Source organism: Podarcis melisellensis, assembly GCF_964234715.1.
Source record: "Podarcis melisellensis genome assembly, chromosome: 1".
NCBI classification, from domain to species: domain Eukaryota; kingdom Metazoa; phylum Chordata; class Lepidosauria; order Squamata; family Lacertidae; genus Podarcis; species Podarcis melisellensis.
In genome coordinates this window covers 124,872,574-124,886,555 of record NC_138528.1, presented here as the reverse complement: position 1 = coordinate 124,886,555, position 13,982 = coordinate 124,872,574, and the positions used below count along the sequence as shown (strand labels likewise).

Below are 13,982 nucleotides of genomic sequence, written 5' to 3'. Positions count from 1 at the left end.
TTTCTTCTACAATAATAAATCATTAAATGCTTTTGCATGGTGTACAGTTTCTGTTACATCCAGCTTCTAGGAAAGCATACTGATATAAGGAAAAACAGAGTAGGGGGGGGCGGGGACACCCAACCCCCCTGGTTAATTCCAGAATCCTCAATTTGCTCTTTCCCTTGCTGATTAAATTGTGTGCTAATATCGAGCCACATCGGACAAGAAGGCTAACCAACAGTTTCTCACAACAATGTAAGAATCACTTATACAGTGGTACCTTGGGTTACACACGCTTCAGGTTACAGACGCTTCAGGTTACAGACTCTGCTAACCCATAAATATTACCTCGGGTTAAGAACTTTGCTTCAGGATGAGAACAGAAATCGTGCTCTGGCAGCGCAGTGGAAGTGGGAGGCCCCATTAGGTTAAGTGGTGCTTCAGGTTAAGAACAGTTTCAGGTTAAGAACGGACCTGTAGAACGAATTAAGTACTTAATCCGAGGTCCCATGCACTACAAAAAGATCAAAGCTATCCATTCTTAAGAAAATCAGCCCTGAGTGCTCACTGGAAGGACAGATCCTGAAGCTGAGGCTCCAATACTTTGGCCACCTCATGAGAAGAGAAGACTCCCTGGGAAGGACCCTGATGTTGGGAAAGATGGAGGGCACAAGGAGAAGGGGACGACAGAGGACGAGATGGTGGGACAGTGTTCTTGAAGCTACCAGCATGAGTTTGACCAAACTGCGGGAGGCAGTGGAAGACAGGAGTGCCTGGCGTGCTCCGGTCCAGGGGGTCACAAAGAGTCGGACATGACTAAACAACTAAACAACAACAACCACTATATTAAGAAAAGGAAAGCAATTCTGAATCACCTGCAGAGGATATTAATAGAGAAAATTACTGAAACGCTCCATAATAAATTGGTTCGGAGGAAGCCACTTCTTGAAGCACTGCAGACCTGTGTCAAGTAAGCAAAAGGAAAGAAGTAATCAATACAAAAATGTGAATTTGCAAGCGTTTGGAGTGCCTGTGTTGCAAGATCTCTGGGGGGTATTAAATATTGTGTGCATGTAAAAATAAAGGACCTCTGGACGGTTAAATCCAGTTGAATTTGACTATGGGGTGTCTTGCTCATCTCGCTTTTCAGGCCAAGGGAGCCGGCATTTGTCCGCGGACCAGTTTTCCGGGTCATGTGGCCAGGATGACTAAACTGCTTCTGGCGCAACGGAACACCGTGACGGAAACCAGAGCACATGGAAATGCCATTTACCTTCCCACTGCAGTGGTACCTATTTATCTACTTGCACTGGTGTGCTTTTGAATGGCTAGGCTGGCAGAAGCTGGGACTGAGCAACGGGAGCTAATCCTGCTGTGGGGATTCGAACCGCTGACCTTGCAATCGGCAAGCCCAAGAGGCTCGGTGGTTTAGACCACAGCGCCACCCATGTGTATGTGTGTGTGTGTTGACTTTTTGTGCATGACATGGTCAGCATAGCCAAATTATGGCTTACTGGGACCCCCTGGAAGAGGAACTCCCTGGTCCCTTTTCATCCTGTGCTATGCCATGTTGTCTAATCTAGGCTTGTGATTAAGCTCTTAACTAACCACAAGTTGCAGCCAAAGTCTGTTCTTGGCTACAGCACATGGGTAGTGTGTAGAGAGATTAACCATGAACATGGGTTCAGGTGACAAGGATGGGATGGGGTGTGCGTGGCTTAACAAAGAGCCAGTTTGTTTTTCCCCTTTGTGTTGTTGACCATGTAGCCTACTGATGAGTTCTGGAGAGCTCAAAAGCTTTGTGACATTTGCGTTGGTCTGATAAAGGTATTGCCCCAATATGGATATTGGAATATTCCTCCAGCGAACCTCCTTTAACAGGGGTCAGCAATTTTTTTCAGCAGAGGGCAGGTCCACTGTCCCTCAGACCTTGTGGAGGGCCGGACTATATTTTTTTGGGGTGGGGATGAACGAATTCCTATGCCCCACAAATAACCCAGAGATTAATTTTAAAGAAAAGCACACATTCTACTTATGAAAAAACACGCTGATTCCCAAACCGTCCACAGGCTGGATTTAGAAAGTAATTGGGCCAGATCCGGCCCCCGGGCCTTAGTTTGCCTACCCATGAGTTAACTTATATTTGGAGCCAAGCCTATACACTGCCCTCCATGCTTCTGTATATGAAAAGTAGTACAGTGGTACCTCGGGTTACATACGCTTCAGGTTACATATGCTTCAGGTTACATACTCTGCTAACCCTGAAATAGTGCTTCAGGTTAATAACTTCGCTTCAGGATGAGAACAGAAATCGTGCTCCGGCGGCAGCAGGAGGCCCCATTAGCTAAAGTGGTGCTTCAGGTTAAGAACAGTTTCAGGTTAAGTATGGACCTCCGGAACGAATTAAGTACTTAACCTGAGGTACCACTGTACAGAAAGCTGCCATGTTGACATTCCCTTTGGAAGGAGAAAAGCAGAGAAGGAAAAGATGAAAATGGCTGGGAACGAAAGAGGAACTTTTAGGCTGTGAGCATGTTCCTCCGGTAGGGTATGATAGGTGGGAAACCTTTTCTAAGACTGTGAAAATTTGTCCAGCTGCCAAATGCCTGGCTTGATCAGAGATCAGTTTTGGTGTCATGAGTCACTTGCTTCTTTCAAACCTTTGTGTGCTGTACTCTTAAGACGCTGCCCTCAGGGGCCGAGAGAAAGAGGCAGGGGTTCGGTTTCTTAAGCAACCTTCCCTGCAGTTGGCCTATTCATGCTTCTTACAGTTGCGAACAGATGAATTTGCTGCCAAGCTTCTTCCAGGTAATCGCAAAAGAATGCCTCTTGTCAGTGACGCTAGGGCTTCATATATTTGGATAGAGCTGTGTATCAAAAGCTGTCAGTACTCCAAAAAGTATGAAAGCATTTAAACCTGAACGGGCGCAATGCTTGTTAGGGCAAAGTCATGGCACCAAGCAAGGGGGGGTACTTTCACAGCTCAAGGGTCACATTTCTTTCTGAGAAGCTTTCTGAGGGCCACATGCTAATTGTGGGCAGGGCCAGAGGAAATGCAAGTGGAGCAAGGAAACTAAACTTTACATTTGTACATGGCGCTGTGGGTTAAACCACAGCGCCTAGGACTTGCCGATCAGAAGGTCGGCGGTTCGAATCCCCACGACGGGGTGAGCTCCCGTTGCTCGGTCCCTGCTCCTGCCCACCTAGCAGTTCGAAAGCACACCAGTGCAAGTAGATAAATAGGTACCGCTCTGGCGGGAAGGTAAACGGTGTTTCCGTGCGCTGCTCTGGTTCGCCAGAAGCGGCTTAGTCATGCTGGCCACATGACCTGGAAACTGTACGCCGGCTCCCTCGGCCAATAAAGCGAGATGAGTGCCGCAACCCCAGAGTCGGCCACGACTGGACCTAATGGTCAGGGATCCCTTTACCTTTTACAGAAGGCTAGTTTCTATGCTCTCACCCACCCCTCCCAATCCTTCATCCGCAAATCTGATCAAGTAGCCTCCAGAAATAACATGTTTCACTCAGAGTTTGTTAATGAATATATTATTTATTTAACATAATTGAAACCCCTGGCCTTTCCCGTTAATAAACAACGTACAGTCATACCTCGGGATAAATACGCTTCAGGATAAGTATTTTTCGGTTGCGCAACCCGGAAGTAATGGAGCGCGTTATTTCCAGGTTTCGGCGTTCGTGCATGCACAGACGGTCAAAATGACGTCACGCGCATGTGCGGCAGCGGCAAAACGCAACCCGCGCACATGCAGACGCACAGTCGTGTCTTACATTCTGTTCAGGATGCGAACGGGGCTCCGGAACGGATCCCGTTCGCATCCCGAGGTACCACTGTACTCAGAGCGGCCTGGAATAAAGTCATACAACAAAATTTTAAAATATATTAAAACAGCAGCAATAGGTAACCGTATCTGAGATGCGATCCATTTGATCACTGCATGCTCATGTGAAAATATCCATAAGGTAAGCAGACCTCCCTAGTCTGCCACACTTTGTAAAATTTAGCAACTGAGTAGGTTATATGAGAAAAACATAAAGGTAAAAAGGTAAAGGACCCCTGACAGTTAAGTCCAGTCGCAAATGACGCTCAATGTGGTGCTCATCTCTCTTTACTGGCCAAGGAAGCCGACGTTTGTTCGCAGACAGTTTTTCCAGGTCATGTGGCCAGCACGAGTGAGCCGCTTCTGGCGAAACCAGAGCAGCGACGCCGTTTACCTTCCCGCCGGAGCGCTACCTATTTATCTACTTACACTTTGACGTGTTTTTGAACTACTAGGTTGGCAGGAGCAGGGACCGAGCAACAGGAGCTCACCCCGTCACGGAGATTCAAACCGCTGACCTTCTGATCGGCAAGCCCTAGGCTCTGTGGTTTAACCCACAGCGCCACCCGCCTCCCTGAGAAATATGTAGACAGGTGTAAATCATGTTTCATCTGGGATATTATATATAAAAGAACACCTGGCTTGTAAAATGTTCTTCATACAACAGATTTTTATATTGAACTGCGCCGCAACTCCCCGTTATTCTTTCTGCACCCCACAGATTCAGAGCCTCACACAGAGAGAGGTGCCTAAACTGAGCCTCAAAATGTTGGTGTGCGGTGAAATCCCCAAAATCGCAAAAAGCACACAAGAAAGGGCATTCCCCCCCCTCCAGCCCATTTGCTATTCCCCATCTCTGAGTCAATCAGCTACTTTGACATGGCTCCATCACTCCCAGCACTAACAGTGTGCAAACAAATAGAAAATTATTTCCCACTGGCAAACATGCTGTTTACTTTCCCGAAAAAATTGCACTTTTCAGCCTGACAGCTGATCAAGGGCTCTCCCTGCTGCTGTCAGCAGGAAGAAGTGTTTAAACACAGGGATGGGAGTTTAAACATTTTCTCATTATCAGAGAATAAAAAATAAAAATAATAAAAAATAAATGCAAGCGTGGAGAGCCACAGGACCACCCGCTGTGCGAGTAATGAAGCTGTGTCTCATGACCAGAGCCAGGGGACTTTTATCTCTGTCCCTGGTATCATTACTGAGGTGACACCTTCCCATGATCCAAGGCTGGGCTTTTTTTTTAATCTGCGTTTCCCCAAACGCAGTCACAGGTTGTGTGAGGGATTTTTGCTGGGTTTCTGAGAGAATATTGCCCATTGTTTGCTGTTCTGGCTACAGTTGTGTCAGCGTTTAGACAAGAGATCTGTAGCTTAGTTCTCCTTTGGGTTGGTTGTTGTTTTTTTTAATAAAAAAAAATTGGCCATGAAATTTACTTTGTGGAAGAGGAGGAGGAAATGAAGAAGAATTTCATTTCATTTATTTATTTATTTTAAAAACCACATACTTGTAAAAAGAAATAATAACGATGATTTTTTGGGGTAAATAATACGATAGTCAATTTGTTTGTTACTCAAGGACCGTTCACAAAGTATGCTACTTTAGCACACAGTTCAATGGTCTAGGGATGGGGGAACCCAAAGAATATTGCAGTATTTTGCCTCCGCAAGCCAGTACTTGAATTGACTGGAAAAAAACATGCCTCCCTCCTTTCCCCAAAATGTTAGCGTTGCTCTGATAAAGGCCTTTTTTAAAACGGAAGAAAACCCTATTTTGGTACATCTTAACGCATACTTTCTCTCTCCTTCGCCACAATTTCGTTCCCCACTCCCTCCATCTTCATGCAGGACATAGTTCCTCATGTTGGTATATTCTCAAATTATTTGAAGGTGTCACAAATTTGTCAAAGGATGGGTTTGCTGTGATCCCGTTGTGAGGTTTTTGTCAATGGCCTGTACCAAAAAAATGCCTCTGTCAAAGGCTGGGGTTTGGATTAATCCTGATGAGAAAATGAGATAATGGCATGATAAAGTCAACGATCAGGTGACTTTACCTCACGCAGCCCACAATAGCATAAAATAATATACAAGGTAGCTAAATTACTGGTAAAACTGGAGCACGGACCCTAATTTTCCCACCACTTTCTATTGGTATTCATGGTTCCTTGTGTGCATTATGATTTAATATATGGGTATCTATGGTTAATTTGTAAGGCACAAGGCTATCTAGTTCAGACTTTGCAGAATAATCCTTTTGACTAATTGTGGCATGATTTAGGAGCGTACTCATGCAAACAGGCTGGGGTTTTTAGTTGTCTAGCCAGCTGTGGTGAGTAAGAATCAGCTCTAGGCAATCTTTTTTTTATAAAAAAAAATGTTTCTTTTAGGCCACAAATGACTAATACAGATCTGTGTGGGCAGATGGGCAATTAACTTTCATGGACTTAGTTATATAATTGCTAATGACTTTTATCATCTCTATATTTATTTCCCTCAGTTGTGGGCCTGATTATTTGGAGATAAGCAAGTTTGTCTTGGCTGGCTGGAGGAAAACACAAGAGCAAGCCTTGAGTTTTCTTGTTCTCTCTGGAAACGAATTCTGATGAGAAACGCTGTGAGAATGCGCTGTCTATGAAAGGACTCAAAAGATGCTCCCACATCAGAAGTCGCTTAAGAGCACCTTTCCTATTGACATTCTGTCATTCTGTCAAGAATGCAGAGATCAAGGAGATTACACATGTGCTTGTGACTCACTAGAATATCACTGGCCTCCGCTGAAAACTTCCACCACCAAAAAATTCTTGGCTGGATCCATTTAAGCTCACTTGCCATCCTTTTCTTTTTCAAAAGCAGACATATTTGGGACGGAACAGTTGAATTTAGCGAAGTCATCCACCCACTCGGGACGTTTTGAATACTGTACTCCGTTGGCGTGGAACTGGTATAATGATAATCCCATTAGCGATGGTGGAAGGTCTCTCTAGGACAGTGTAACAAATATTAAACAATTCCTTTTGTTGACTTCATCCAATGAGCCATCTTTCCCCAGAGACTTGACTTTAATCTAATCCTCTCCTTCCTCCAGGAATCCCTTTGTTGGGAAAGATCGGAAACCAACCCCAGGAATGACAAGTCTGTCCCTAAGCCTTGGATCAGTCAATACATTCTTGAAATTATCGGCTCCCATCTGTTCTGTTTGTCCACTCAGCCCCTGGTCTGGCGATCTCTTTATCAAGGGACAGTCAGATTTATCATAAGGGTCCAGAAATCAGATCCACTGTTAACATCTCGGTTGCCAAGTCAATATTACTGACACTGCTTTCTAAACAAAAGATAATACGCAACTCGGGACATCTGTTTCCTCTGTTACAGCTGAGATGTGTCGTCAGAGATGGAAGACATGGCCCGTAACCAGATTCTGTTAGCATCTATGCTGGTGTAAGTCAGCCAGAGATTGAGGTCAACATCAGAGATTCGCTAATTACAAAGCACGGCCAAATTCAATTTATTTTTGTGATAGAAAATGTCTTTTCTCTTTTAAAAATGGAAAAAAGCTTGGCTTTGGCTTGACCTAAATGAACTTGCAGCTCAAACTGTCCTTCGCTGTTGCTTTTGCTGTGTGCAGTGTTGTGAAAACTTTTGCTGTAGCGCTCAGTAAAAATAAAGTTGAGAGTGGTGAGCCTCTTCAAAACGAAGGGGAAATGCCCTTCTTATAACTCATAGCTAACACAAAGTGCAGACCTTGGACTTAGGAGCTGTGGGCTTGTTCCAGTGTTGCGACAGTGTGGCAAAAGCCCTTTTCCCAGCAAGATTAGCTCTCTTGGGTCACTACAACCACAGTTCCTTGTCCACCTTCTTTCTTGGTCTTCTGAACAATGAAAGAGCACCGGATTATGATTCAGGCTGGATCTGAGGCCCAGCTCTATAGGCCTTCAGATATACACCCAGTCTCACCGACCTTGATTGGTGTTGGTGCCAGCTCGCCTCGGTCCAGTATACCTGAAGGAGCATCTCCACCTCCATCGTTCTGCCCGGACACTGAGGTCTAGCTCCGACAGTGGCGTAGCGTGGGTTGTCAGCACCCGGGGCAAGGCAAGTAATTTGCGCCCCCCTAACCCGTGGATTTGCGCCCCCTAACCCTAACCCCCAGATGTTGCGCCCGCCCCCCCTGCACCCCCACACTACGCCACTGAGCTCCGAGAGCCTTCTGGCGGTTCCCTCGCTGCGAGAAGCCAAGTTACAGGGAACCAGGCAGAGGGCCTTCTTGGTAGTGGCGCCCGCCCTGTGGAACGCCCTCCCACCAGATGTCAAAGAGAAAAATAACTACCAAACTTTTAGAAGACATCTAAAGGCAGCCCTGTTTAGGGAAGCTTTTAATGTTTAATAGGTTATTGTATTTTAGTGTTTTGTTGGAAGCTGCCCAGAGTGGCTGGGGAAAACCTGCCAGATGGGCGGGGTATAAATAATAAATTGTTGTTGTTGTTGTTGTTGTTGTTGTTGTTATGGCTCACTCTGGCCATGGGATCTTAAGATGGCATTAAGAAAGTGGCAGAGGGCCACCTGCCCAGCTGTCTTGAACCAAAATGGCAGCAGTAACAATGGGTGCTGTTTCCTTCACTTCGGTCCATGGTGAGCAAGATCAGCTTCCACCACTGGAATAGAGAAACAGGCACTGAAAAACTTTCATCCAGTTACCGTATATGCTGGTAGAATGCAGCTGCTGGAGTAACACAGCAGTCGGGAAAGCATGCTTTGTAGTGTCATTATGCAACTACATCTGGAGAGCTTAGTATGGCTAGTAGAGGGTTGGTGCTATTTTATTGTTACAAAAGTTGGGTGTCACGCCCCACTCTCTGCAAGATTCCAGGGGATTCCAGGGTCTGTGTTCCTTTGGAGAATTGAGACATGCTGGAGACTGTTGTAGATTTAAGAAATATGGTTTATTCACCCACTGTATTTACACCTTCCGTCTGCATGGAGGGAGTCCAGATCTTACAGCATGGTCATTTCAAGAGGTGCATGTCTCCCACAGCAGTGCAGCCAGCCTGCCCAAGATGGATCCCAGTCTTGCTTCTTCTTCCCAGAACACCCTGCTTTAAACGCTATTTTCCTGTCGCCCCACAACCAGTTACCCTGGCAACCTTCCAACTCCCCAGTCTCTGTTCACACCTCAGGGCAAGCAGGGAGGACAGTTCTCTTGCATTGCCAATGGCCCTCAATGGCCCTGTTTTGTTTCTTAATGGCCCTAGCCTGGCCAGGTATTTTGCATAGGCTGGCCCAGGAGTTCCTCTGCAGCTTGTATTTCTCCCTTCACATTCCAAATAATCAAAATCCTACCATTTATTAAGGAAATCAGCCCTGAGTGCTCACTGGAAGGACAGATCCTGAAGCTAAGGCTCCAATACTTTGGCCACCTCATGAGAAGAGAAGACTCCCTGGAAAAGACCCTGATGTTGGGAAAGATGGAGGGCACAAGGAGAAGGGGACGACAGAGGACGAGATGGTTGGACAGTGTTCTCGAAGCTACCAGCATGAGTTTGACCAGACTGCGAGAGGCAGTGGAAGACAGGGGTGCCTGGCGTGCTCTGATCCACGGGGTCACGAAGAGTCGGACACAACTAAATGACTAAACAACAACAAACCATTTATTAATGTCTAGGATTTAGGAGGGGTTCCCCCCAATCTATTACATTATTATCTGTTCGTGTAAAGGTAAAGGGACCCCTGACCGTTAAGTCGTCGTGGATGACTCTGGGGTTGGGGCGCTCATCTCACTTTATTGGCCGAGGGAGCCGGTGTACAGCTTCCGGGTCATGTGGCCAACATGACTAAGCTGCTTCTGGCGAACCAGAGCAGCGCATGGAAATGCCGTTTACCTCCCCACCGGTGTGGTACCTATTTATCTACTTGCACTCTGATGTGCTTTCGAACTGCTAGGTTGGCAGGAATCTGTTCGCATAGCCCACCTTTAATCAAATCGTCCCAGGGCAAATTGATAGTTGCACTTAATGCTGAAACCTAAAGGGGAAAAATATTTTGCCTATAATACAGTCTGTTCCTATTTTCTATGATCACTTCTTAGTTTTAATGGCAAGCCCAGACTCAAATAGTGACGACGAACTGCATCCGTTGACTTCCTCGCCCCAGAAAAGAAGTCCACACTTCGTTTGTTCTTTTCACCAAAACTTGCTAGAGCTGATTTTGTGATGACCCTTCTCGTATGGAGCAAAGAGATCACACATTTCTGGTTTCAGCTTCACTCCGGGAACCGTGAAGATGGACTGAGCTATGAAGGAAACAAAGAAGCCAAGTATCAGTTACAGGGGAGCAATACAGGGGAGCCTGCACTGGGTCAAATCTGTCCTTGATGGTGACCCACATTGCTTGTCTTGAAAGAAAACGGCTCCTATGTGATGCTGCTTGACACAGGAGTAAGCTTATTCCTGGGTGAACTTCCCCAGATTTCTTGGAGAGCCTCTACACCAGTGAAAGTGGGATGGATAACCCATCGCTCTCCAAATATTGTTGGACTCCAACTCCCATCACCTTCAGCCAATACAGTGGTACCTCGGGTTACATACGCCTCAGGTTACATACACTTCAGGTTACAGACTCCGTTAACCAAGAAATAGTACCTCGAGTTAAGAACTTTGCTTCAGGATGAGAACAGAAATCGTGCTCCGGCGGCGCAGCGGCAGCAGGAGGCCCCATTAGCTAAAGTGGTGCTTCAGGTTAAGAACAGTTTCAGGTTAAGAACGGACCTCCGGAACGAATTAAGTACTTAACCTGAGGTACCACTGTATAGACAATGGTTGGGGATGATGGGCGCTTGAGTCCAACAACATCTGTAGGTTCTCAACCCCTCTTCTAGTGGAATCTATCATTTTAGTAACATTTATGATAACTTTTTTTTAAAAAACCCCAGTAGCTATGCCTTTGCAAGCCAGCAACTCGCCAGATATTTTGGACCAAAACTCCTATTTGCTGTGGTAGCTGGGACTGGTGGGAGTTCTACTCCAAAGAATCTGGGCTACCCCAGGTTAATGAAGGAGTCAGGCAATCTGCTCCAGAAATTCATTCACAGACTGAAACATACCATAGGAACCAGCAGCAAAGTATTCCGGGACTCCTTCCCAAAGTAATTTTAACACGAAACCACCACTGGAAACTACAACCGTAGAAAGAAACATGTCCACTCGGCAATCAGTTGATTTACTGGCAAAAAGTCACACATCCCCATTATTTAAGAAGCAAGCTATGGGGTAGCTTTGCACGTTACACGAAGTGTCAAAGAGCCAACGTCCCAGTGACTAATGAATCCACTTTTTTGTAATCTTGAGGTTGTGTCTGTGTGCATCTTCCTGCCTGTGAGATGTGCAAGATCTGATTGTGGGCACAGATTAGACATGTTCCCTGATCCTACATGAGCCTGGAAGCACACAAAGTGGATGAGTCAGTGGCTTGTTATCGCTGCACAGCAGGGAATGGTTCCTGAGCCATTATGCTTGGCTCCAGTTAGCCCGTTGCTTATCAGACTACTAGTCACACCTAGACTTTACAGGCACACGCGCTAAACCCTGTCTGTGGTGCCTACCCCTTTTCCCAAATGATAAGACAAGAGACCAGAGTATGGGTTCAAACTGGCCACAACTATATTGAACTTCAGAAGTGGGAAACTTGGCACAGGCTTTGGCAGGTAACCCTCTCAGCCCGCCTGGCTGAGGATATGCAGGCAGATGAGGTCCAGTGAGAGGGGACTGCAAAGCGCAAACTTACACAGCATGCCCTTCCACCGACCTCGTCCGGGGAGTTTGACCTACATGCCGCCTCTCTAGGGCCAGGGACTCCCGGTTTTTGCCCTTTAACGGGCCCTGCAAGCGCCGCCGCATGTGGAGGGAGCATGAATGCATCCCCCCCCAACTTGATGTTAGACTAAAGGCTACCTTGCCAAGGCCTAAAAACCGCCAAAGTTGTGACGAAATTGCTACGGGGAAGGCGAAACCTGCCAATGCAGGGAAAAATCCTTCCCAGTTCTGAATACAGCAACCATCTTACGACCGCAGCAGCGCCCGCTGACCTGGAACGCAAAATATTAGCCTGTAAAGAAGGAATCGTTAAATTGAAGATCGCTGACCTAAGCTGAAATTAAAAGGCAAGAAATATTAATTGAGGGAGGGTGGGTGGGTGATCCTGGAAGGAAGAAAGGCAAAAGAGGCTTGAGCCCAGGGGTCACCTCTTTTCCTTTTCCTTAGGCCCGCCCCTGGCCGGCCGCCCATTGTCCTCCCTGGCCGAGGGCGGGTCAAAGGCCAGCTCAGGCAGGTGGGTGGCACCCGCCCAGGTGAGCCTCGCTCGGTGCCGCAAACCCCGCCCACCTGTGGAGAAGGGAGGGTGGATATTGTCTGACCATCAGCCTTGGCTTGGCACTCCATCTCTCTCTCAGACCATACTTTGCAGCCTGGATTCCTAACCTGTCCCAATTATGGACTGTTTTCCATTCCCCAGCCTCTTTCTTTTGGCTTAAGGGCTGGGAGAGATGCCTGTCTGAAATCCTAGAGACTTGCTCCAAGTCACTGTACACAATATTGAGCCCAATGCAATGGGCTATAGGTCTGACTCATACAAGGAAGCCTTCCTATGTTCTTCCTGTGTGCGTCAAGCAAAGCCTATCCTCCAACACCTTGTCCCAGTCCCCCCCCCCCAGCATCTGCTGCCTGAGATGGGTGTCTCACTCTGCCCAGTGATAGAGGCCAGCCCTCCTTATCCTTGTGCTTTTACTGTGCAGCACTTCGGGCAATATATGAAGTTGACCAGCATTTCTACATTTCAGTCTCAGTAATACTCCCAGGGAGGAGGATGGCGCTGTGGGTTAAACCACAGAGCCTAGAACTTGCCAATCAGAAGATCGGCGGTTCGAATCCCCGCGATGGGGTGAGCTCCCGTTGTTCGGTCCCAGCTCCTGCCAACCTAGCAGTTCAAATGCATGTCAAAGTGCAAGTAGATAAATAGGTACCGCTCCAGCGGGAAGGTAAATGGCGTTTCCGTGCTCTGCTCTGGTTCGCCAGAAGTGGCTTAGTCATGCTGGCCACATGACCCAGAAGCTGTACGCCGGCTCCTTTGGCCAATAAAGCGAGATGAGCACTGCAACCCCAGAGTCAGTCATGACTGGACCTAATGGTCAGGGGTCCCTTTACCTTTACCTAATCCTCCCAGAAAAACAACAACCCAATTCTCTTTATAGTTACAGTGGTACCTCGGGTTACATACGCTTCAGGTTACAGACGCTTCAGGTTACAGACTCCGCTAACCCAGAAATATTACCTCAGGTTAAGAACGTTGCTTCAGGATGATAACAGAAACCGTGCAGCGCTGGCACGGCGGCAGCAGGAGGTTCCATTAGCTAAAGTGGTGCTTCAGGTTAAGTACAGTTTCAGGTTAAGAACAGACCTCCAGAACGAATTAAGTACTTAAACGCGAGGTACCACTGTACTTTGTTTTTTTTTAAAAAATGTAAAGGGGAAGAAACGCGCGTTAGTATTTTCCTAATATCATAATAAGAAGAATCCCAGAAACATTGACAAGTTTCCCTTTTCCATTTGGAGGGTGTGTGGAGTGAAGCTAGGATTCTCTAGCACAGCTTCCTGCCCTGGTAGGATTCTTATCAGGAAATTCTCTCTTTTTTTTAAATGCCAGGAGCCCCAGAAAAGAAATAATTTGGCATAACAGTAGTGGGAATGCAGCCTGATAATCAAAAGGATTCAAATCTTCCTATGTGCTGCCGAGCTCTCTTCTTCCCACCCAGTGGAGGGTGGGAGGGAAGGGGGGAGAGAGACAGAGAGAGAGAGAAAAGGAGAGAGAGAAAAAGACAGAGCAAAACCAAAAGCATGGTGGTTCCCTTCTTCAGCAATCTTAACAAATGCAAACGCTTCCACTCCACTGACTCCTCATTAACTTACCGAATCTGACAGTCTAATTATCGCAGCTGCTTTGCGCTTAGAATAAATAAATATGAAAGTGGATGTTTAAAGGAAAACGAGAAGGGAAAGGGCCGTCATCCAGGCAGTCAATAGAGAGAGATAGTTTGTTTTAAATTTTTATATCCGTACGTATTTAGAGCATTTTGGGGGGGAAAGACAGTGCCATAGTTGTCTTTCAGACT

The 13,982-nt window shown here is 46.6% G+C and overlaps 1 protein-coding gene across 1 annotated transcript in view; it reads right to left on the bottom strand.

Moving 5' to 3' along the window:
* Positions 1–9,449: 9,449 nt before the first annotated feature.
* The window catches only part of CDK15 (cyclin dependent kinase 15), a 73,685-nt gene continuing 69,152 nt past the window's right edge, over positions 9,450–13,982 (bottom strand). The window contains 1 exon segment of the mRNA XM_081890096.1: positions 9,450–10,112. Coding sequence (XP_081746222.1) covers positions 10,003–10,112 — 110 coding nt within the window. The 3' untranslated portion in view covers positions 9,450–10,002.